This window comes from Globicephala melas, chromosome 9 (genome assembly GCF_963455315.2).
Source record: "Globicephala melas chromosome 9, mGloMel1.2, whole genome shotgun sequence".
Classification (NCBI taxonomy): Eukaryota; Metazoa; Chordata; class Mammalia; order Artiodactyla; family Delphinidae; genus Globicephala; species Globicephala melas.
In genome coordinates, this window is record NC_083322.1 from 73896608 (window position 1) to 73923511 (window position 26904).

The 26904-nt window shown below is 39.1% G+C and overlaps 1 protein-coding gene across 6 annotated transcripts in view; it reads right to left on the reverse strand.

Annotated features, from left to right (window-relative positions):
* Window positions 1-26904, reverse strand: part of RAPGEF5 (Rap guanine nucleotide exchange factor 5) — a 235975-nt gene that overhangs the window by 37252 nt on the left and 171819 nt on the right. For all 6 annotated transcript variants that reach the window (XM_030857070.2, XM_060304704.1, XM_060304703.1 and 3 more), the window contains 6 exons: window positions 10053-10131; window positions 7470-7614; window positions 5998-6095; window positions 4493-4523; window positions 3475-3553; window positions 668-817 (listed from right to left, as the gene is read on the reverse strand). In XM_030857070.2, the coding sequence (XP_030712930.2) occupies window positions 668-817; window positions 3475-3553; window positions 4493-4523; window positions 5998-6095; window positions 7470-7614; window positions 10053-10131 (582 nt within the window). The remainder of the gene's footprint in view (window positions 1-667; window positions 818-3474; window positions 3554-4492; window positions 4524-5997; window positions 6096-7469; window positions 7615-10052; window positions 10132-26904) is intronic.

Below are 26904 nucleotides of genomic sequence, written 5' to 3' on the forward strand. Positions count from 1 at the left end.
CGTAAGCCAAAAAAGGAGGCCAGTGACACTGAGATCTGACAGGCTCCAGTGAAAACGCAGGGGTCTGTTCAGGTCTCACAGATCAATAGTATCAGCTTGTAATCTGTGTGATCTTATTCAAAACAGACAATAAACCATTCTCTGAGGATAAATAAGGCCCAACAGAGGCAAAAACTATAACCAGGGCTCCCTCCCCACGTCTGCCTGAAGGAACACTGCCTGTGAGCTTTCGGCTTATTGTACAGTTTTTATTTCCTTCAACAGGGAGTCTTTAAGTATTAAACTGTCAGCCAGCAAAAAGACTAGTTCAAGGCTGCCTTTCTTTTTTCTTCGGAAAGTAATTTCATCCTTTAGCAATTTCCCAAGTTAATTTAAATATGAAAACAGAAGGCTTATCTAGAGTAGAAAATATGTAAAGCTTTATAATATATTTCAAAACACTGGCACGCCTCTCTGCTCAGTTCTTGGGGAGGAAATTCAGCATCCAACGGTACCCAACTGTTGTCATGGAAACACCTCTGGTAGGTGGCTTCTTCTTGTTAGAGTGCTCATCCAGCTGCAGACCCAGAAGGGACGCGCTGCACGTCTACTCCATAAAAATGTCAACTCTCTCCTTCTGGAGGCAATCCAGTGAAAGATTAATATTCAAAGACAGAAAATAATTTACCCCCAGAGAACGTGACGGCTACCAGAGCCAGATCCTCTTCCGCATGCTGGATCTTTTCCGCCACCACTCTCAGGATCTCTTGGGCTGTACTGGAAACTTTTGCCTTCACGCTGACATAGGAGTGCTCCGTGATATACACGTGGCAGAAAACTGCATGAGGTGAAAGAACTGTGAGTAGACAGAGAACAGCTGTGGCCATGAGGTACAGACGTTTCACCCAAATCGAGGCACCCGCCACACTATTCCCTGCAGTACAGAGCAGACACAGCTAGATTTACATATATATGTGTGCACACGGGTGCCTGAGGGCACAGCAATGCGAGCCTGCACACACGTGAGACGGAGACGTGATAAAGCTGCTGAGCAAGGTGGAGTAGTGCTTAAGCATCCCATACTGTAGCGAGAGACCCACATCACGCAAAAGCGTCTGCTCAGGGTAGAGGCAGCCTGGCCACAACAGTGGGATCTGTGCAACAGGGCCTAGACTTCGAAGTCCCTTCTGTGAGGGTTACTGTGATCTCCCAAAGCAGTCTATTAAAGCGTCTAATTCAAACACTTTTGTTGTACACTTCACCTCTGGACAGGCACAGTGGCTCAGTAAAGACCACCACATTTTGTTATTTGAATTCTCATAAGCTTATCTAAAAAATCTGTCACTTGCTATGGTTTTTGGCTTCAGCCTTCCTGCTCGTATAAGAATGAACCTCCGCGTGCCGCCCCTCCACCCATATCAAGGTGGTAGTGAGTTTAGTTTTCAAATGGAGGTCACATTTCCAGCCTTTTTAATTTCCTTCTTCTTGTCTGTGGTACTAATCATTATTACTAGGACATTATCACTATCAGGGTGAATGGGCCCTGGAAACAATGTTTCTTTATGATTTAATAGCAGAAACTGTAGCAATGGAAATAACTGACACGTTATTTGCCTCTTGTATCAGCCATTCTGAATGTATAAAACACCAGCTTCTTTACTAAAGACAGACGGACAATAATATACTTATTCTTCTCTTCTAGATTGCAAAAAAAAAAAAAATGGGGAGTGCAGGTCCTAGAGAAATTTCATATGCAATTTAAATGCACCACAGAAATAAACCCAGGAATGTTTGCACAGAAATGCGAATGAAGCAAAAGACAAACTAGGGGTTCACTAGTACAAACCTCAAAGTAAACACGCCACCAAGAGGCACTGACAGTATTTTGTTTTGGGTTTGGTTGGGTGTGTCACTAAAACCATAGCATCTAACAAATAGCTGTTTTATGTGTTGTCAACAGACTTGTGAGAGACAAAATGTTTTTATCCTTCCACAAAAAGACGGAATTCTGGAGCAAGGCAAAGCTGCAGTCTACAAACTACTAAGTGTGAGGAAAGTTTACAGCCTGCTCAGTAAGATGATGAACAAAAGGAGGAGGGGGGAGGTCTTGAAATACTCAGATTCTTTGAAACTCAGCTTGGAAGATTATACAATTAATTGTAAGACAAATGGGAAAGGAAGGTCAGCAACTGAGAGATGAGGAGGTGAGGTCATTCCATTTGTTCCTCCACTTGGTACAGGTGACACTATGACCCAACGAGTGCCATCATGTTTGGTTATACACAAACAATGGAACACAAGAGGTATCCTGTGACATTTTGTTGTTTAAACATTCAATAAGTTGAATAAATATTCAACGTCCACACTTAAAATTTCAGCGCTGTCGGGAAAGGCGAATTAAAAGAGAAAGTCTCCAAGTCACAATAGCATGCACATTTGAATTGCTGTGTTTCCCAGCTCTGCCCCTGACTCAACCTTTATCTAAACAGGAGGAAACCATTTCCAGTTCCGTTATAAAACAGTAATGTAGCAAAGCACGCCAGGGGCTTCTCTGGTGTACCAGTGGTTAAGAATCCGCCTGCCAATGCAGGGGACGTGGGTTCCATCCCTGGTCCGGGAAGATCCCACATGCCGTGGGGCAACTAAGCCCATGCGCCACAACTACTGAGCCTGTGCTCTAGAGCCCGCGAGCCGCAACTACTGAGCCTGGCTGCTGCAACTACTGAGGCCCGTGCGCCTAGAGCCCGTGCTCCACAACAAGAAAAGCCACCGCAATGAGAAGCCCGCGCATCACAACAAAGAGTAGCCCCCGCTCGCCGCAACTTGAGAAAAGCCTGCGTGCAACAACGAAGACCCAACACAGCGAAAAATAAATAAATAACTTAATTAATTAAATTTAAAATAAAAAGTACATCAGCACCTTCAGAGTGTTAAAGAGGTGTCTCCCCTGCACTGATGGAGCAGCCCTCTTCAGGGTGCGTCACGAGCCCTTTTGCCAGCAGCACTGATTGAGGACACACTGGACGTGTGGCACTGCCCGGCAGGGCCTTGCCTTGGAGGAGTTTCGACTGCACATCCTTCCTTTCATTATTTTCTCCAAGATTTTCTTCTCTAAATCTCAGGGATTGACTCAGCCAAAGCCCTGCACGGTGGCTTTAAGGGACTTTCCAGTGAGTCACAGGCGATGGGCTGACAGCAGGGGAGAAGGCAGCCAAGGGGAAAGGTTGCCTTTCCAGTCCATTTTGCACATCTCCCCAAGAACGCAGGGGGCTCTTTGCAGTCTCCTTTCCCTACCTGGGACAGTACTCTGTGATAAAGAAAACTGTAACGCCCACAGCAAGAGAAGAAAAACTATCACTGTGGATGCTAACATGCGTGTCTTAGGGGTGTGGCAGCTAGAAAGGGTTAAAGGCAGGCTGATGTGCTCAAGTTGGAGAATGATGGTGATTAGCTGCTACTCCACCTGCCCCAGAGCCTTGTTCAAACCGTACTCACTTTCCTCTGTTTCCGTCACAGTTCCTCTATGCTGGAGCCAGTTCTCCTTAAGACTGAATTGGTGGAAAAGGGCTTTATTCTGCAAGAAGGGAGAACAAGAACAATGAATGAATGTATTGCTGCCCTTTGGAAAACCAGAGCTGTTTGCAACATGTTCCAAAAGAGCGTGCCAATTTTTTTTTTTAATATGAAATCCACCCATCTAATCTTAGATGAATAAACTGGGAGCTGCCTCAATTAATGCACGTGGAGGTGGAGAGTCTGAGCAACATGATAGACCTCGGCCAAGGGAAAAAGCCCCCCAAATGATTCTCTGCAACATGCCGGAGAATATGGGCGTGATATTTAACACTCGCTACTACAAACATCCATAGCTGCTTCTCCTGAGAGAGACATGGTTTCCCCATCCCAACAGCAACCTTGCTTTTGGATAAAGCCACGTCGAGATGGTTTCACACTTCTGCTGTAGTGCAGTGACTTGCTTAAGAGAAACAGGTACGTGATCCATTATGATTATCCATCACCTGATATATCAGCTCCTGCAAAACTTGTGCCTGACATCTCATTTAGCATTTCCCCCCAAGTTGAAGAGGAAACACATTCATTCTGGCTACCATCTCTCTTTCTGGTGGGTTGAAGGGTTCCAACCTTCTTCTCACAAGACTTCCTTACTCTTGCAGGCAAGAGTCTTGCATAGACGGTTTTCTATCTTTATATCAATGACTAAAAATCATATTTATATCATTCTGGGGATGTTGGGGAAACTCTGAGTCTCCAAAACGCACCACAGAAATTCAGGATGTCATAAAGTCTAGGGCACCTGGCTGAAACTGCATCTGCACAAGCACAGGGAAAGCTAGGTGAGGTAGGAGTGGGCAGGCAAGGTGCAGCCCCCGGCTCCCCACCTGGCCCTCCTCTGCTAGAGGCAGCGTTCATTAATTATGAAGAAATACCAAGTGGGCCAAGGCCAGGCCTCCAAACCACATCGCCCCGTTTCAGACAGAAGGGGCTGCCTTACCTTCCTTTGTGGTGAATATTCATCTACAGTGCTGAAAGGAAAAGGACAAGACATCAGTCTTTGTCTCAAACCCAGAATAATGTAGTGATTGTCACAGAGACTCCTTTTCAGGCAGCGGGCAGAGGTTTTTGCTTTTCAAAAAGATAAAACACACAGTATTCACTAGTTTACTACGCATAACACACGTGACACTGGGCTCTGGATTTCCAGTGAACCAGGAAGAAAAGAAGCTATTTATTCAACAGGTATATTTTGCTTTCTACCCATAGAAACTGAGCATTGAGGAAAGAACTGGATTTATTTCCACAGAAACTCTAAGTTTTCTCATATTTGGCTAGATTTTCGGTGAAATTATTGTTCTTTAGATAGCTAAATAAGTCAGCCAAGACAGATCTTTTCCAGGATGTTTCTATGTGTGGTGGAACTGGGGGATCTTCTGCAGGTCCCCAGCTCAAATCTTATCCCAGAATCTAGAGATACTTCATCACTTGTACCAAAGACGCAAGAATCATGTCTTAGACAGTTTTCTTACTTAAATCTTTTATTTCCCAGTTTTATGTAAGTTTTTAAATGGAATGTATTAAATTCCATTTATTTATTTAATGCATTTAAATGTGTACTAAACCAGAATTAAATTTTCCCAACTGTAAGAAGGCCTGCCTTACAGCATAGATCAACTTCCATGTAGGGGATTATTCTGATGTAAAGGTTTCTTTCTTTTTCTTTTTTGCTTCATTTGTTTGTTCATATTTTCATACTAGTCTTAGGCTACCGAAATTGATTACAGTGTAGACTGTGATAAAAGATGACCACCAAAATTCACAACATTCATTTCTAACACCCTGCCCCTCATTTCTGAATTTCTAAATGTGCGATTTTCCTGATTGGGACTAAGGTTTATACATAATTTGTCTGCACCCTAAAATTCTTTATATAGCCTTTACTAAACAGATCTCCCTTTACTAAAATTAAGTCAGGCTTTAAATCTCAAATCGATAATCTGAAAGGCCTGAATTAACATTTTCTATGAGAAGTGCATTTGTGACTGCTGAAATCTTAATAGAAGTTTTTCACAACTTGACAACAGATGTGTTTTATGTTTAAAAAGTAGAAACTACATTGTAAATCAGAGAACAATTTTTCCCTTCAGATTAACTTTGCAGCTACATCTGAAAACTGAATAATGACCTGATGTTTTCATTTACCAAAATTAATAAGATTAATTAATAAAATTAATTTATTAGATAATTGTTCTTATGTACCCAGACTGTCATGGCGCAGTTTATTTCTACCATACCAAACAGGGTTAAAAAAAAAATAGCCAATAAGCTTGATTTAGTGTTCATTCATCTTGAGATATAAAAACAAATATTTACTACTGGAGAACCTAAGGAATCAAGATAAATCTCAGATTCAAAATGTTCCAAATGGTACATATGAGACACCCCCAATTCTATCACATGTGCTGCTTTCTTTTACTAACTGTGATGAGGAAAATTACTTACTGACGACGGTGCATTCCAAGTATCTTTTGAAATTCTTTCAGTTCTTTTTCAAGTATTGGGTATTCATATACATCATCCAGTACATTTCTGTATATGGTCTGGGGGAAAAAGAAGATTTCAGCTTAATTGGTTTGATGCCTATTTTGTAAGGATTAAGATTCATAGAGTGGTTAACCTGCTCAGGGAAATAAGTGGAATCCAGAACAATGCTGGGGGTTAAACCAGGCACCAATGAGATCCTGAGTGGGATTCCACCTCCTAGCCCCTCGCTCAACTGGTGTGGCTCTGTGGAAGCTTTTAAAGGCTATAGGTAGGGAATGGTGGAAACTTAAAAGAGATCTCTGGTTGGCTACTCAAAATTTCCATGCCTGTTCTAAATTTTTAGAAATAATATCCACATAACCATTTGGGAGTGAAAAAATCCATTGAATTAAACTACCCAGTTGATTTGAAAATAACATTAGTTTAGTCAGAGACTTGATTTAAACCAGTTTTTAACTGGATGTCTAAGTGATATCTGAATTTTGAAATCAAAGTGATTTCCTTCATGAAAGGCAAAATCAGTTTAGATACTTGCCTATTCTGAAATAGAACTCTTCCCTGCTCAAATTCACTGTACCCCTTCCCTGTGTTAACTTGCACAGCTAATACGGTTCTGGTGGCCAAAAGAATCCAACTGTTTAGAAGCCATCTCCAGAGAATCATCGGTATTGAAAAGATACTGCAGCCCACTAATGATTAGATACATATATCAGCTTATCCAATTTCAAATATAAATCTAGGTTAGTATCTATTTTATAAGTTATTATTGCTCTAATATCTCAAAATATACCAGGTCCTGAAAAGGTTTCATAATGTATACATTGTCACTATAGGTTTTAAATGATAAATGTTTTATCCCATTATTGTAGATATGGGAATTGTTAGTTTAAAGTTATAATACATTTCAACATATTAAACAGTATCAAGTTTTAAAGTATCTTTTATTTTACGTTCCTTAATTATTTCATTTGCAGTCAAAATTCCCATGACTTATATAAAATAAATAACCTTAAATGAGTGACGATAAAACTTGCCTTCTTCTATGTAAGGAATATCAGGCTTCAGAGGTCAAAACAAATTAATACTTTGAATCATAACTTCAACATTACAAACAAGTTAGATGACTGTAACCTACGAATGAGATTTTTGTTTTTGTTTTTGTTTTTTTGCAGTACACGGGCCTCTCACCGTTGTGGCCTCTCCCGTTGCAGAGCACAGGCTCCGGACGCGCAGGCTCAGCGGCCATGGCTCACGGGCCCAGCCGCTCCGCAGCATGTGGGATCTTCCCGGACCGGGGCATGAACCCGTGTCCCCTGCATCGGCAGGCTGACTCTCAACCACTGCGCCACCAGGGAAGCCCACGAATGAGATTTTTGAAATGAGTCATTTGGCATAAAAGAATTACTCAATAACTGGATGTTTTACATTACCTTTAAAAACATTTTTGAATGTTCATCTTCATGTAACCAGTCTTTGTACAGAGCAATCCACTGGGAAACAAGATGCAAGACCTTCCGTTTCCGACAAGGAACATCTGAGTTTTCTTCTTTGCCTTGATACTTCTTAGCAGAATAGGTGCAAATTGTTAAGGAAATTACATTGTTGCAAGTAAAAAAATGTGAAGAGATCCGTTTATTCTTGCTTTCACAAACTATGCTAAGGCACATTTTCCAAAATATCTACAAGTACCTGAACATGCAGGAAGAAAAGAACATGTGTAGGGAGAGTAAAAGGTGTGCACTGAAGAGGGTAAGCCCAGGAAAACGATTTACGTAACATGGTGGCAGGCCATGAGGATAAAGACTGGACGACAGAACTGACAGCTGCTGACATAGCTCCACAGGCAGCATGGGTTAATGCCACCTCCAAGAGACCCTAGGTGGCCCATTAATCACAAGAGATTAAGGCTCCAAAAGATCTGGCCTCACTACATAGGTGGACACTGTTTCCATAAAAGTTAGATCAGAACGGGGCCAGATATACTTTGATCATCAGAAATTCACATTCTAAAGTAGCGCCAAATGAGCACAGATTTCTGGAGCATAATTTGTGATATGATTCAAATGCTCACCCTAGGAATTTAGGTGAAAAAAAAAGAGAAATGGATAAGCGTGCAAATGTAAGTAAAAAAGGGCTGCTAATTTTCATTTTCACTGGAATAAAAAAATATTAAATAGGAATAACCTAAATGCTTCAACCATTAAGGACAGTTAAATAAATGACTGCATATCCACTTAAAGGGCTTTTCTATAGCCATAAAACTGATGGTCCAGCACTATATTTACAGACACAAGACATGCACAGTATACTGTTAAGTAGGAAAGCAAGTAAGAAAAGTATACGTTAGGATCACCCATTTCTATTAACTATGTTTATTTATATATTCATTACCTGGAAAGATATATACTGATAGTTAACAGTGGCTTCTTAAGGTAATGAGATTTCAGAGAACATGAATTATTTTTATTATACTTATAAGCATTTCCCAATTTGTATACAATGACTATGTATTAACTACGCTGTTAAAATTATATAAAAATAACAACCTCAAAGGCAACATGCTTAAAGCCTTAGGAATGAGACACAAGCGTGGCGCTTTCCAAAACAACCTAGCATTTTTGCCCCCCAAATTATCATTCTGAGTATCTTGGACACACTGAAAAGTTAGCTAGAAATAGAAAATGCTATGATACCAAACACAGGTAGGTTTTGGGGTTACTGGACAGGATTCTCTATTCTTCAATGCTGATATATAATTGCAAAATAGGAATCAATTTTGTATCAGGCTTTGCAACTATTTTAAAACATAATTCAGTCACTGTCTCCCCAACCTGCAAAAGGACATCAAGGACTGAATGGATAAAAAAGATGTGGTACGTATATATACAATGGAATACTACTATACATATATATATATAAAAAACTGAATCACTTTGCTGTGCAGCAGAAATTAACACAACATTGTAAATCAAATATACTTCAATAAAAAAATAAAATGGGGAGAAAAGTAATAGCTAACCCTGAACATTTTAGAATGGCTATATCTGGAGAAAAAATACTTATAATCCTTGTTATGTCACCATAAAATTAAAGCAACTAACTCAGGAAAAAAAAAAAGTACATCAAGGACATCTGATTTCTTTGATTTCTACCTGTGAAACAAACTCCAGCAAACACAAAAAGAATCTATTAAAGTATCTATTTCTTCTAGTTTTTCTCTTGAAAGGCATAATATAAAGATTTATCTTACATTATTTCCACTTATGCAAATGTTCTTTTCCTCTTTTCCTGTAACTATCATGGCTTGACTAATGATAAAGAAAAAACTCTTCCTTAAACATTGTGAGGCAAGACACTCGTTCGGAAACTTTGAGTGCCTTTCCTTGGCATGGCTTTCCAGCCTTTGATCTGTTGCAACTCTTCTAGTTAGTGTATGCAATCCTAAAGCCTCCTTAACTGGTCAGCAACCTTCTAATCACATCCATCATCCTAAGAGAGCATGCCCTGACAAAGCTCTGAAACGATGACAGTCGATTACGGGGATAAGACCTCCCAAGTGGGGAATCCTTGTCTCCCCCGGGGATACTTGCCCAGAAACACACACTCACATATGTATGTTTTCCCATCACATGGTCTGGCACTAACTGACTGATGGTCTTCTAACTTCAGTTATCGCCAATCCACTCAACCTCTTGACTCTGGTGTTTACCCAGCAGGCCAAATTCATCTCCAGATTCTAAAGTCTTGAGACGTAGGTTTGAAGAAAACATAATATCGACAGCACAATTTACCCACGACGTAGAACGTGAAAACAGCGGCTCTGCATTCATTTCCAGCTCCCCCTGCCTGGTCTGTTTCATTTCATCTTTCACCTTGGCTATCATGACATGAATATTTAACATAGCCACACTCTACCGAGGGGCTGAGTAAATGAAGAAAGGCAGTTCATTCCTAATGTGAGACATCTGTCTGAGAGGAAGCCGACACAGCATCCTGAAGTTAATGAAGGATATTGCCTCAACAGCGCCTGGCACAAGTCGTCAGTTGTCATGAAGACCGTGTACGTGAGAAGGAAGTCATCAAGGAGGGTCTCTGCAAAGAAAGGAAAATAAACACAAGGTTAGCAAATCGGTGATAAGAGGGGCAGCTGCTTAGTCAGGCCCTGGAACAGTGTGCACAGAAGGAATATGACAAATGGTGGTGGCAGTGGGAGGGGTGAGGTTAGGGGAATTTTAGCCACAAAATACATGATTTAGTAAAGTTATTTTTTAAAACTCTTATATAGAACGCCTCAAGCAATGAGATTTTTTTTTTTTTATTACAAGGCTCTCTAAACATACAATTTTGTCACCTTTTTTTCCTTCCCTAAAACATCATCTATATTTTTGGGTATAGACGTTATGGAAAACCAATGCATTAAAAAAGTGCTTTTAAAAATAAATTTTATAAGATTTCTGAAGTATGCACTCCAGACCTACAGGGAATGACGCTTATATGTTCTAATAAATAAAGGCTTTCTAAAGCCATTTACCTAAGTCTAGGACAAGAACAATGGATAATAAAACCCAGAGGACACACGTCAGGTTCCAAGGCCATTCACCTGTATCTCTCAAAAGCATCTGTAAGAAGTTGGGAAAGTGGTGAGTGATTTTCTTACTGTTGTGAAGAGAGGCAGAACTAAGTCCAGTTAAAAATGGAAAGATGGTGGCGCAGTGGTTGGGAGTCCGCCTGCCGATGCATGGGACGTGGGTTCGTGCCCCGGTCCGGGAGGATCCCACATGCCGTGGAGCGGCTGGGCCCGTGAGCCATGGCCACTGAGCCTGCGTGTCTGGAGCCTGTGCTCCGCAGCGCGAGAGGCCACAACAGTAAGAGGCCCACGTACCGCAAAAAAAAAAAAAAAAAAAAAGGAAAGAGAAAGCACGTAAAATGGATCATGACATACTCCCTCCTAATTCCTTTTCTAACTCTTCAACCTACAAAAACAGGTTCCACTGTTATTGCCTCTTTGCCTGAGTGTTCTTCGAAAAGTCCAGCTTACATATAATACGGAACTCCTGAACAGGCAAAGTGACCTCCAATAAAATTTCAAAAATGATAGAAAAGATCTACAGTCAGAATGCAAAGTAGACCTTTTGCTATAGTAGTCTTTAACCAATCTCCTTACCTTGAAATTCATTTAAAAATATTATGTAATTTTCATATAATTTACATTCTGGATATCAAAATTTTAGCTATTTGATATAGTAGAAAACTGTAAGAATAGTGAGCTTGTATCCTAAATAGCATTGATGCTCTCTTACACTACAAATGTGGAAACAGAAAGAACTGCCCAATACAGAATTCTATAGCTCTATGCTGAAGATTAGAAAAATTCCAGAATTTTAGAAATAACCAGCAACGTTTCTTTAAAAGTTATCAATGCAAAACAAAAGGCCGTGTTGAAGAACACAAAATTCTGATAAAAAGCGGTTGTGAATGACACCTACAGTCCTATATGAACTGCAGGGGTTAATTTATTTCCATGGTTTGTTTATGCTGCAAAATATCAAGATAGTTCTGATCCAAACAGGTAAGTGGCTGAAAATGGTAATAGTTGACCAAAAAAGCTTGCTTTCTAGTGGCAAGAGGCCCTTAATTAAAATGAACCAGAGGTGTTAATGAAGAGTATTAGGTAATTTTTTTCAAAGGTATTTATTTTTTTTATAATAGATAAGTATCAGTATTCCTCACTAAAAAAAAATAATTTGACAAATGGCACCTAAAATGTAAATTAAGCCTAAACTTATAATGTTGTATCACACTGTAGTATGTGAACAGTCACTGGTCTAACCCACTATTACTCTGTGGAAAAGCAAGTTCTCAAACAGATGTGCTTGGGCCTTGCTGGGCATATATTAAGCCCAGTACAGGAAAACTGGGAATGTGGCTGGTTGCACAACTGAATGTGAGTGGATATGCACAGGAGTCTGAATGTGAGTGGATATGCACAGCAGAGCTAGGAGCTCTCTACTGGAGTCCCTGTTTACGAAAGTTTCCAATCTATGCACAAAAAGGCAGAAGAAGCTTTATTGTAAAATCTACCCCCAAACGAGTTAACCTGGCAGCACAAGTCAATCACTGGCATCCTAGTGAAAAATTTGGAATGTGTATGTGAAATTTTGTGTCTCTTTCATTACAGTGTTTTATTTTTTATTTAATTTTTTTTTGGCCACACCTCCAGGCTTGTGGGATCTTAATTCCCTGGCCAGGGATCGAACCCATGCCCCCTGCAGCGGAACTGCGGAGTCCTAACCACTGGACCACCAGGAATTCCCTCATTACAGTTTTTTAAATAGTTGAAATTAAGGTGCAACAATGGCATAATGTCTGAACCCCTAGGATATTTTGGAATCCAACTTGAAAACTATCACTCTGGGATGCTACTAAACAGTTATGTTCACAAATTATAACATATCTCTGTACTAAACATGGTTGATGAGAATCCTTAGCTTCTCTGGTCTAATTGGAAATTAAGTCTTTTTTGCATTCAATGTTAGACACAGGCAGCAAGGACCATAGAGCAGCCTAGAACCTAGAACTGACTTCAGGCTTTCCAATGGGCCCTTACAGATTGGAACCCACAATATACAGAAACCACTGGGCGACGGCACTGAGAACCTCAGACAATTCAGCATGTAAAATTCTTGGTGTGACACTCAGGTTCAGACTCTTTGGGATGTTCTTACACGTAGCTAATTTAGTGAGGTGGGAAGTATTCTCTAGTCAAGATTTCCTCCATGAGTAGCTCAGATTAAAAAGAGCACCATTAACTTTGACAAAAGCATTCATTCCATTCTGGAAGAGCCTTAGATAATGAACTGAGTGGCTGTGAGAGTTTGGTTGGATGGTGGCAAAACCATTTGGCATTCAATTCAATTAATCAGCTCATATAAGATAATATTTTGTTGAGGGCTTTGACCCAGAAATGCTTATCTCCCCTAAGCTACTACCATATTTAATATTCATCAGCATTTATCTAATTATCTCTCTGCCATAGAAATATTAATTAAAATAAAAATAATGATGCTACATAAAAACATCTCCAGTTAAAAACCTAATGAATAGAATAGCTAAAAATCCAATGAATAGAACAGATTCCCAATACTCCTAACTCAAATCTTTCTCTAACTACCATATTGTTCTGAAATTCTTCTGTATACAAAGAGCTTTCCTTTATTCCTTTTCAACATTGGTATTTTTTTTTTTGCCGCATATGAAAGTAATTGAGTGATATACTCAAAACAGCACACTTCAAATAAAAGTGCATTTTATAATATCCATGCTTCAAAAAAGGCTGTCCCACTGCTATTTAGAGATATTTTTAGAACCACAATGGCTATATAAATGATCCCCTGAAGACTATTAGCCAACAATGGCCATTTAGAAAGACTAGCAAATCCACTGGCATCCACATTAAAACACTATAATTATTTATTATATTATATACTGCTTAATTAATAGTAATTTAAGACTCTAGGTAGAAAAGCACCTTTGTGTATAAAAACATCTTTCATTTAAACACATTCATCATTGCCATACAGACTAACACTCTGAATAAAAAGATGCATTCATTTTGATTTCTAGCTTAATGAATACCTAGGTATTAATGTACCAAAAACTTTTCTTTGAAATTCTATTCTTTAAATCCATCTCTAAATCTAATCCCAAATTCTTGGCTCATCACTGACAAAAATACTCAGCCATCCTTTTGGGAATACCCCTCTTCTTTCCCCAAATAACATAACATTTTGTAGTGGCTTTTTAAAATACAGGAATTACTCTTTGCAGTATAAAGTAACATGCTAATACCTATCAAAACTGGAGGGAAAATACTATTACAGTTTTAAGAAGAATGTAACCTGAAATAAAATATATCAATATGCTGTCAAAATCTAGACTTGATAGAAATGGCTCTAAAATTCAGGTCTATAATTAGCCATAATGTTAATTAATACAGAACTTTTCCCTTTCATTTGTTACTGTTTTAACTTTAAGACATAAGAAAAGAATTATCTATTTTTATTTGATTTTACTTGAATGTATTTTTCTTATATGCATAAATTAAAAAATTTTCTCACTATCACTTTAAGTGTATCAAGCACTAAAAATTTCCATTTTATTTCTGCAAAATACAAGTGTTCCTAGAATATCCCAGAGTAGTGTCAAGGTGGAACGGTAATTGGTTTGGTACAGACTCTTTTTAAAGGTTTCTGTTATATAAATTTAATCAAATTAAAGAAAATGGTCTAAATGTTTCCAAAAGGTCTAAGCTTAATGCCTTTTTGGGGGAGGGAGGAGGTAAAAAAAGAAAAAACAAAAACATAAAAACGAACCCGGAAGTCTAGAAATCATAATGCATATAGGGTGACTTAGAAACAATTAGAGAAATCTACCTCAGTTATTTTTCAACGCTCGCCAGCAAAATGCACTGCCGTAATGAAACCACTCACCAGTTACAGTGAATTACCAAAAAGCAAATGAAAAGAGTTTTGACAGACAATTGCCCATAGGAGCCATTTAATCTAAGTAAGGCAATGTGAATATTCAACATTTCTCTACTAACTCATATCCCCTAAAGTACTGTTAGTAGTTTTGCTTCACCCACATTTCTACTTGAGATGCAATGAAATTTAAGGTACTCTACAACATGCTCTACTTAACCTCTATTCCAAGGAGCCAAGAAAAGCTTTGTACACGAAAGCGCCCATTTCTGGCCCTGGAATGTTACAACTTACCATTATTTTTTGAGAAGCACTGCCAAAACGTCCATGTAATGTGATTAAGCACAAACAAAAAAACCTTACTGTTCGTGTATGAATCACAGGTTAAAGTGCGATGCCACCAACACAAGCTCTGCTTCTCGCTCAGTGTATTTTACATTTCAAAAAGCAGTATTCATGGCCTCAAATGCAGCTGTTCACCACAGCTTTTCAATTCACTTAACTCCTGCAGACTTTTACGATTTCACCAGGGTCTTGCTTAGCCATTCTAAAACTGTCAAATCTTGATCTAGTTTTATTTTTAGATATTGGTTGCACAAGAAAGGCTTATTCATTTAATGCTGTTTCTACATCAAACCTGAAAAGTCATCCCTTTAACGACAGGAACTTACGATACGGATTGCGTGGCCCTCTTCCAATAATGAAATCCGTTTTCATTTTAACTTGTAAAATATGGTTCTGGAATCCCACCATATTTCTTTAGGAAAGAGTGATTTGAATACAGCAGGTTTTATGTTCTTGGCTAAGTTTAATTGCACATGCTGCCTTTTAAAAATGGCACTAGAAGCAGCATGGAGTATTAACAGCAGCACTTTTATCTTCTCCACACAGAGAAAGGGTCAGTTTGCAGGTCACTCTTGTTACAGAGTGGACGGGCCCCATGAGCTCCTGCTGTCCCAGCCCCAATCAGCTGCTCTCAAGTGTCCAGGCACACTTCATGTATCTGCCAAGTCCGCTGGGAAGCTCAGAACACAGTGTAAAGCATGCAAAGGGAGTCAGAGAGCTGGATTCCTACCTGGGTAGCCTTGAGCAGAGTACCTAATCTCTCTGGGCCTTAGTTAAGTCATCCACCGTGAAGTGGATGTCACATCCACACCTAGCAGAGTTGTAGCTGAGTTAAATAGGACAGCTAATGCATCTGGCAAAGAATCTGGCATATATCAAGCATGGAATAAATACTACCTGTTCTTTATTTTCCTAAAATTATTTATGTCTGTCCTGTCCCAGTTCTCCAAGTGCTACCAGTCAACCAACCAAAACTGTGTATTGAGGAATGACTATACATAAGGCATTGGTTGAGGCACTGGGGGTTGATACAGGGAAGCACAACGCTGGTCCATGGCTTCAGGCTCATAATGAGAAAGGGAGCTGAGACGTGTATCCCCATGGGATGAACTAAGTAAGGTAACACGGCAACTGAGCAACACCAAACATAGATGTCACAGGGGGTAAAGGAGAGACTCCACAGGCCAGGGAAGGTTGCACCGAACAGGTGGCGTGTGAGACGACCTCCGAACTTCTGAGCAGAATTGGCGGAGAAAGAGGTGAAGGATGTAAGCAAAGGAGTGGGTAATGGGTGTGTGCCTGTGGCTGAGTCACAAACCTGTGGCCTTTGAGCCTTGTTTTGCCCTTAAAGATGTTTTCTGTTAGATGACAATATTTAAAAATCAGAGATCTGGCAACACCACGTCCATATCTCAGATGGCAACCGTGGTTTAGACCTGAGTTGCGCTCTTTACGCAGGGTGCCCTCCCCAGTTTAGCACAGTTCTGCTCTGGTTGGCTTCATTCGTTCACATGAACTGTCTGGGGACACGCGAGTATGTAAGTCTCAGTCTATGGTACAGTTGTGAAACAGTAATGGAAGAGGTCACACGGTGTAACTGAAAAGTAGAAAAGTAAGTTGGAGCCAATTCCTGGAGTGTTTTTGAGCTCTAGACTAAGGAGCCTGGGGCTTGTTCTATAGGAAAAGGGAAGTGAATGAAGACTTTCAAGGTGAGACGTGACAAGAGATGCAGATTACACCTGCTGCATCCCGGAAGTCCAACGGGATACAGGAAGAATAAGGAGAGGGAGGATGAGTTTACTTTTAAATGCACTGAGCTTGGGTTCCCTAGGCTACTTTAAATGGAACTACTGAGCAAAATTATTGAAGACCAGAGTTTGCTAAAGAAGGCTAGATGAAGATGGGAGCAACTGTATAAAGAGAGTGATTGGGAACAACATGAATTCTCAGTGACAATCCTAGGAAGATGTAAGCAAGAGGTTGAGGGTTGAGCTAGGGTGGATGTTCATATTTGGGCAATGGTGGGAGAAAGATGAGCTTAAAAAGAGAAGAAATTGGAGAATTGGGAGACATAAATGTGATAGAAGCCAACAAGAAAGGACTGGTAAAGAGAGCAGATCATAAGAGTCAAAAGTTGTTGGAAGGAGGTCCATGAGACAGAGCATTCAAAGGCCACTGGATGTGGTGTGTGATGGTCTCTGGTGTGCTGGCTTTAGAGAGATGCCCCTTAAGTGGTAGAGGCATACTCTTGATAGACTGAAGAGAACTAAGGATATTGTTGACACTCAGCTCTCATGCCATCTAGCACGCTGTTTCTCCCCAAAGACTCTTCTTGTGGTTGTGTAGCTCACTGATCAGTAACGGCAGGTGCTCTCACAAATGAGCCAGGAAGACAAATTTCTTCATGATCAATGCAAGTATCATTTTACTTAACAATATAGATGAGAACATGGGAATTGTCATGGGTATGAAGCTTTCAATACCAATCTGCCAGCATCTACCAATAAAAATTAATATCCAAAAAAAAAATTAATATCCAGTTCGAAGATTTGCTCAGTTTAACATAATCGACCTGAGTTGCTGCATCTTGTATGATTAACATCACATATGCATTCTTAAGCTACAAACTGTGCTCCTAAGTGCCTGTCAATTAGATATTCTAAAATGTCATGAAACAAAGAAAAATTAATTTAAACATTAAATCTTAAATCACCCAATCCAAAAACAGGCAGATCCAAACAGACATTTCTCCAAAGAAGATATACAGACTGCCAACAAACACATGAAAGGATGCTCAACATCACTAACCATCAGGAAATGCAAATCAAAACTACAGTGAGGTATCACCTCACACCAGTCAGAATGGCCGTCATCAAAAATCTACAAACAATAAATGCTGAAGAGGGTGTGGAGAAAAGGGAACCCTCTTGCACTGTTGGTGGGAATGTAAATTGATACAGCCACTATGGAGAACAGTATGGAGGGTCCTTAAAAAACTAAAAATAGAATTACCATATGACCCAGCAATCCCATTCCCGGGCATATACCCCGAGAAAACCATAATTCAAAAAGAGTCATGTACCAAAATGTTCACTGCAGCTCTATTTACAGTAGCCAGGACATGGAAGCAACCTAAGTGTCCATCGACAGATGAATGGATAAAGAAGATGTGGCACATATATACAATGGAATATTACTCAGCCATAAAAAGAAATGAAACTGAGTTATTTGTAGCGAGGTGGATGGACCTAGAGTCTGTCATACAGAGTGAAGTAAGTCAGAAAGAGAAACACAAATACTGTATGCTAACACATATATATGGAATCTAAAAAAAAAAAAAATTGTTCTGATGAACCTAGGGGCAGGACAGGAATAAAGACGCAGACGTAGAGAATGGACTTGAGGACACAGGGAGGGGGAAGGGTAAGCTGGGACGAAGTGAGAGAGTGACATGGACATACATACACTACCAAATGTAAAATAGATAGCTAGTGGGAAGCAGCTGCATGGCACAGGGAGATCAGCTGGGTGCTTTGTGACCACCTAGAGGGGTGGGATAGGGAAGGTGGGAGGGAGACGCAAGAGGGGGGGATATGGGGTATATGTACACATATAGCTGACTCACTTTGTTACACAGCAGAAACTAATGCAACATTGTAAAGCAATTATACTCCAATAAAGATGTTAAAAAAAATCTTAAATCAGAAGTCTCAGGCATGGTTATTCCAAGCAATAACTCTAATACTTGACTCAACTTAAAACAAGGTATGATATTTTTATCTCCTGAGCACTAAGAAGAATCTCTACTGTCAGTTTTCTTTCAAAACTTGAAATATATCACCATTCTGAGTGTTAATTTTTTTCCCCTTGGTCATTGTGAATCATTAGTGCTGAATTTCAGACAAGTAAAATTTTATTTATTTACTAATTTACTTTTGTTTCTAGTTAAAAGAAATTTTACGGACACTAGAGAGAAGTTATTTTAAATAAAGTTTAGCAATGGATAGTCAATTGCCTATTTTAAACCTGAGAATTAAAAATCTATTCTGCAAACTTACTCATTTAAAGGAAACACAACTAAGGCTCTTTCTAAGCCATGTGGCACAAGATCTTACACAAACTGAACACTTCCGATACGAGAAAATTTACTTTAATGTATTGCCTGTGTTTGAAAACATTTCTAGGAAATGTATTTCAACCAGTGACTGACAGCAGACATGCCTCTGTGTCTGGTTTCCAGAACAGTCATTAGAACTCTTTCTTTCCAATATCACGTGGCTGCTATCTTTCTCACACAGGTGAAAGGGAGACTTGTGGTTTAGGGTCACAGAGAAAGGTTTGGTTGAAACGGATGACCAAACACCTATCACTTAGGGCTGAGCACAGGGCTCTCTGCTCTGGTGAAGACAAAGTTGTAAGATAAAGTCTCAGCTTTTGCAAGGATTTGGAATTTGACTGGTGAGATCGTTAAAGGACCACAACGGGCAGTCTACAAGCTCCAGCCTGATGAATATTCCATCCATGTGAATGTCTGAGCGAACCTCCATACCCCACCCCTGCCCACCACTGCCACCCAGCACACATGTTTTAGCCCCAGAGAGCCCCAAACCATGCTTTGAACCACACCTATTCCTTACTGTGCCCCAGGAAGCCGGCGGTGGCTTCCGTAGGTGACGGGGAAACGTCGGTTGGTGGGGGGGAAGACAGTGGCTAGTCTGTATGACAATAACCATACCAGCCAACCTTTATGGACCACATATTGTGGGCTGTACCACAAGCGTCACCCACATGATCTGTGTTCCTCAAAACCACCTTAGAAGGTAGGTCTTACCTTTAGCGGGATGATGACACTGAGACTGACATAAGTACAGAGAATAACCACTGAGTTAATGTCGGAAGGGGCCTAGGTCCCAAGGCGTGCTGAGCCACAGCAATGGCTCTCACTGCACAATGTTCTCCTGAGGGTGTGGATACAAACCGTCCATGTCAGGGGTGAGGGGAAAGGAAGTACAGGAAAGTCATGGAATCCTGGGTTTGGACAGGGAAAAGCATCATAGATACGGGAATCTGGTCTTTTTACTGGCCTTGAATTGCCAAAGATGGCCCTATGACGTCTTTTTCCACCTATGCGCATGCCACAGTTCCTTTATTCCTACTCAAATGTTGTTATTTTGTTTTTATTTTCTAGCAAACACCTGGCAATAGCAAATAGCTATAAGAGATCAGCCAATTTACTTTTCTAAAAGTGGAAATGACAATCACATGGAAGGAAGGATTGGAAGGATTAAGATATTTTAACGACCAATTATACATATTTATATTTTTAAAAATTGAAATGTAAAGGCAGAAAGGAAAACAATTTTTTTAAAAGGTCAAACCATAAAACTCTTCCTTTTCTTCTATATAAACTTCTCCGTATTAGACACTGTAGATACTGAAAACCATTAGTCACATTACGTTTTGTTCACTCTTTCCCAAATCAAAAGAAGTGACTTGCATGTCAAAGTCTTGGCTATCCCTCACCTCAGTTATCACCTGTCAGCCCAACATCTGGATCAACAGACCATTAAACATGTATCAACTGTCACTGGCCAAGATACTTTTGCCTTTTGGCTAAAGGCACTCATACATATCCCTTGTCTCAAGTGGTTCTAAGAAGTCAGTTTTGTTTTAAATTAAATGTACTACTTACAAGCCTACGAACGTCCTTAAGCCTTTCTGTTAGCATGATTCATGGTGATTTGACTCACACAGGTATGTAATGGGTACATATGAGTTCTGAAATATCACCAAGAGTACAATAATATAATTATATAAAATTGTATACTATAACCTACTCTTAAAAGAACAAATTTAATTTGTGATATTGTTAAAAAAACTTCTTCAAAGCCATATGACATGAACTATTTCTTGGTATATGTTAAATTTCTTTTATGAAAAATATTGCTAACAACTGGAAGGGAGAATTTTGGAGTGAAAAATGCAGAATTCTCTAGCATGAATTCAGGGGCTCAAATCACACAAGAAAGGTACTTACTGGTAAGTAAACCTTGAGAATTAAGAATACATGAGATTATCTAACGTATAGCACAGGGAAATATATTAAATATCCTGTGATAAACCATAATGGAAAAGAATATAAAAAAAGAATGTATATATAACTGAGTCACTGTGCTGTGCAGCAGAGATTGGCATAACATTGTAAATCAACTATACATCAATTAAAAAAAAAAGAATACATGAGATTAGTGTCAATAGTCACTTGTTGAGAAGCATATAAGACTTAATCCAAACCACTTTATAGGCTTTTAAAAAGTGATTATACAGCACTTTAAATTACAATGTGTTTATATTACTTTGAAGGGACAGAAATATATAGTTATGGCCTCGGGTCTAAAGTATCGAAACAACATAAGCTGCCATTCATAAAATTTCATGCCATTTTCCTCTTCTTTAGGAACCAAACTTTGATTTTTCTTGGGCATACTGCTCTCCAGATAGCTTAAAACCAAACCAAACAATACATTTCCCAGTCTCACTTGTAGCTAGATGTGGCCACAACTAAGTTTTGGTCCATGAGAAAGAAGCAGAAGCCAGGTGTGATGAACAGGTATGTTCTTAACTAGCTCCATCCTGCTACCTGGACTGTGATGCTATATTCACTTTGGTTCGTGGGATGCAGGTCAGACTCTAGGGACACTGGAACAAAGAGCTGGAAGGAATCTCACTCCTGGCTGATTTCAGAGGGGCCTTACCAGCTCTGGACTGCACTTCTTTATTTTTATTTTCACATGAGACAGAAGTATACGTAACCTGTTTATGTCACTGTTCGAGATTTTCTGTTGTATGCAGCCATGCCTGATCACAAATAATATACACCCACAGAAAATTTTCAGGAACTCAAACACATGATCAGTAATGTGGTCTTGTTCTCAAGTTTCTCAGCTATCATAAGCAGGGAACGTACATTTAAGGAGAGATGAGTGCTGTGAATTTATCCTGATCTCATTACTGTGGATTTGTAGAATGTGCTGATGAAGACATATTTGCCTTTTATGTTTTTGATTATTTTTTAAAAGAACAAACAACCTCCCCAGAAGACTGTCAGATAGTGTAAACTGTCACAATAATTCTGAGATACGCACTCACAACACGCCAATCAGCACTGGCAGAACTTGAGCTTACTAAAATCTTTCTACAAAAGTCATCAGTGGTAAATGAAAACGACGTTGCAATGCCTTCAAATTCAGATCAAACTGAACTAAGACACAAGGAGTCACACTTCGTACGTTCCGTTCTTGGGAAAAGATCCAAAATTAGGATGAAAATATCTTCACCCTGTTCTTCTTTTTTTTTCTTAACAAAATCATGACACTGTATTTATGATATCTATAAGCCTGCTACACAAAAACAAGCCATGTGATATCAAGCAAGACAGGAAGAAAATTTGGGGGGAAAACCTAACTTGCTCTATGTACTATGTAAATCTTTCTTCATAACAAGTCTATTTAAGGCACATTCAAAGGGATGTAGCAAGAAGGAAAACACCAGATGCTTTCATATTAGAACTACCATCATGAGCCCTGATATATACAGCCACTCACCTAAAACCCTGTTCACTGTTAGACTGAGAATTTAGGTAGAAATATCCAACCAGACATGAGATGGGCAATTTTAACTGATGCTTTTCATCTTCACACTAAGTGAAGCTCATTTACAGGATTAAAAGATTTAAAACTTAGAAGACTGACCAAGTATCCTGAATGCTGAAAAGAAGGATAAGTCTGAAACAGAAAAGGATACAGGATGGCTCTGAAAGTAATTTTCTGTCGCTATTTAGATTACAGCAAGATATTCTGGGGATTACAACACGGTATTTTAGTTTTCCACCACACTTTCCGTTCACACATACCTACCAATTCTGTCTAATTTCATATTTATTTCTGAGATTTGGGGGAAGGACGGCCAGCCTAATAGCAGCCTTAAGCACAAGGCAAAAAAGCTGCAAACAGAATGAAAAGAATCGTTTCAATTGTAGAGCGAGAAAGCCCCAAGGGCAAAAAATGAGGATAATGGGAAATGGGAGGGGAAGGTTATAATGAGAAAGACTGCAAAAAGAAATGAGGAAAAGCTCAATTATAGGTACGTTAAAGGCAAAAATTCTCCCACTTGAAGAACATTCCTTTTAGACATGTGCTTGTCAATTACAGCAATTCTGTGGCATTGCACCCTTTACATGAGGCCATAATTTGACTGAAACATGCTGTGAGAGATTAACATGCAGCGATTATAATCAACAAATTGCTATTTACTAGCATTCCTTCCTCACACTTACAAGACTATCTGAAATCCATACTCTTATATAGAAAAATCACTTTTTTCCCCATTTTCCGATAGGATGCTAAATTTTTGACTGAGGACGATGTCACAGCATTAAAAAATACAGACAAGAACATCTGATAATCTCACTTTAAATCCATCAACTGGAGAGATGACACACAAGATCTCTGAGGGAGAGAAACAGAGGGAGAGAGAAAAGAGAGTTTTTTCATCCTTTGAATTGTCTTAAGCACAGTCTCGAGTAATTTCATGTGCTGATGTTACATTAAAACTATGATTCTGCTAAAATTACTCGATTGTCAAACTGACTTTTGACACAGTATCTTGTCTCCAGAAATTTCAGAATGTGTTGCTTCTTTCAATTCGCTGCTCCAAAAATACCTGACTCACATCACACATTTAAACAAGTTTCTGGAAATATAGCGGGACGCTGGCAAAATCACAAGTGTTTCTACTAAAGTACAATATTAAATATGCCAGTAGACCCCAAATTCACTGAGAAAATATGGTCATTTTTAAAACTTTAAGAGTTAAGAACAGCATTTTCTTTTTAAAGAAATAAAAATCCATTTTCCTTTTAAAAAGAACAAAAAAAGAAATTTATAAGAACAAAAATCAGCACCCAACTGAGAAATTGTGCTACAGAAATTATAGATTATAGAACTATAGATAGAAAAATAGAAGTAGCAGCCTTTGTTCTTAGAGGGTATATATTAGAGAGACAAAATATAAAGAGAAAACTAAACAAAGCTATTACCTTTCTCAAACGCATCTTTATGAGAAAAACTACAAGTTATACTGGATTTGTGTTTAAAAAGCAACCTTTAGAGACTTCCCTGGTGGTGCAGTGGATAGGACTCCGTGCTCCCAGTGCAGGGGGCCTGGGTTCGATCCCTGGTCGGGGAACTAGATCCCACATGCATACCGCAACTGAGGAGCCCACCTGCCACAACTGAGACCCAGAGCAACCAAAATAAATTAAAAAATAAAAATATATATTTTTAAAAATTACCAAAAAAAAAGGGAACCTTCACCCTATGTCAAAGAGACTATACAGATTTAAGCCAATATCTTATTCATGTAATTATAAAACCGAAGACTATTCTACATGAACTTTGTGACTTATGAGAAAGGGCCTTTATATTTTACATTTAAAAACAGACTGTAATTTTATCTATTATGATTCTTTGAAAATTGACAATTTATGTACATATTACGATTCTTTGAAAATTGACAATTTATGTACATATTTATGGCAACTCTCAGTGTACCAGAGTATTTTGTTATCTGTAATAATTTATCCACCAGCCATTCTAGGAAATTAGAAATTTACTGAACTACAAAGAAAGAAATACCTAAGCTTCCCCACAGTTGTCTACCTAAAAAGATGAGTACCAAATCGAGCACCCGAGTTGGAGGAAAAGCTCCAATTTTAGGGGAAGCAAAGAAAATGTAAATAAGGGGAATAAAGCAAATAAAATTTCCAAGGTGAATAAAAGAGAAAGTCCATTCATTTCTAAGCCTTCTGTTCTGGCTACAATTTACATAGGAAAACCCTCATGGTTTGGGGGGTTGAGGACATCACCAGCAGGACAGACTTCACAGAAACAAGAAGTCACATGTGTATTTCATCTAGAATATAATGTGTGAAGGAAACTTTCAAAGATCCTCTATCTCACTTCCCAACTCTAGGACACAGGCTTCCCTCTAGCCCATCAGAAAGTTGTTGATATTTTCCTTAGAAGTATTCAAAGAAGAAAGTCTAAAAACTCTTCTTAAGATGCACAAGTTTTTCAAAACCCTTATAGTCAGGAGACTAAAGATCTAATTTCTGAGGTAATTCTCGCCCCTTGTGTATTTCCTTTTCCATTTCCTATCTTCAGATCCTCCTGAAATTAATTTCTCACAGCCCTACAATATTTCAGTTTGTTTCTAGGGTGCTCTAGACTTAGAGTTGAACTTTAAGTACTGGAAGACATCATGTGGAGTAAACATGAAAATGATGCGATTTAATAAATGCACTCCGATGATCCAGTCTCATTCGAAATGGGGACGGTATCCCTGAAGAGTAGGCTGTACTCCTCCTTACATCTTTATCCATTAAACATCTTCTTTTGCCCATTGGTTATGCTGTAATGAAAACTTCCACATTTTCACTATTAATCAGTGTACACTAACTAATGACCTTATGCTTCATCTCTGTCTCACTGCATTTCACCTTGCTTCATTACCAACAAGAGTATTAATTAACCCACAATCTACTGGCAGTGTAAAAGCATCAATTCCCTTGTTATCATATATAGTATCACATGTTCAAAGGTGGTGCGAACAGATTAGTTCAGAAGATGAACACCTCAAATGAAATTCACAGTCATAATCTGATTTTTAACATTATCTGATGTGAGTGGTCTGATACAGCATCAGCTGCAACTAGGACCTCTTCCCCCACACCCCCTCTCTTGTGTAACCTTCTTGAAGCAGTGAGCCCACCCAGTGGCCACCTCGCTCACAGGTGGAAACCAAGAAGCAGGTCTTTGTGCTGGAGATTAGCTCCCTCTTAAGTGGCTACTGAAGCGCCTGATTTGGGGTTTACAGCTAGAGTCGAATGGGAGGTTTTTTATTTCAGTTCTGCCTTTCATTCAAGATTTTAGCCACTAGGCAAAAATGATGTCTAGGACAAAGCTAGGAATACATCTGGGTTCACTTTCAGATTCAAATGACCACTCTATCTCTGAAGCAGCTTAGTTAACTTCTGCCTTAGCGTCTACGTCCATTAGATGGAGATAATCATCCCGTACAAGCATCCATCTAGTGGAGGGGATGTTTGGATAAACAGCGTGGTGTCAGATCGTGGCTCTCAAATTTGGAAGGGGCCTCAGATGTCATGTGGTCTAAACTCTTTGATTTCATACATGAGGCAAATGAGAAAGAAATTTCTACACAATTCTAATTATCTCATCACTTAGTCAGTATTAATTTATAAAGTCTTCCAATGCTTCAATTACAATCGGCAAAAACATTACATTCTCCACATTAGCAATTAGGAGAGAAGCTAAGGGAACTGCCAAAAAACCAAACCAAACCAAACCAGAAGCACAGAGCTTATAAAGCAGAACAGAAACCAATATTCTAATATGAGCACTTTTACTCCTAGCACTCTCTCAATGGCGCTTTGGGGATTTTCATTGTCACCGTGGATCGCTGTTTCAAGCCTTCGCTTTATCTGAAAACACAAGCCTTCGCTGAACAGTGGGGTTCTCATCTGCATCTGAGGCACGCCCAGGGCAGCTGGAGTTGGTGCTAATGAATTTATTTAGTCTTTCGTTGATTTTTTCATTAGCATGTATGCAAACAAAATTAACCTAATATTTAACACTGACAGTTTCATAAAGCTGAAAAAGACCTCGAGTGGCAACCTAGTCCAGTTATTTGTCTCTGAGAAAGCTACCTTCACAGGTCAAGAAGGTAAAAGGCTGACATCAACCATTTCCCCGGATTGCAGAGTCTACGGCTCCTAGCTGTCGCCAGTACCATCCAGGGATACTTATACCTACTTCCAGCTCCTTTTATTTATTTTTTCAACTAAGTCTATTTCCTTTGGTTCTGAACTTTGCTGAATAGGACCAGACATTTCACATTCATTCTCTATACTACTTTAAACACATTAAAACATCCTCTAGCTTCTTCATTTTTAAAGACA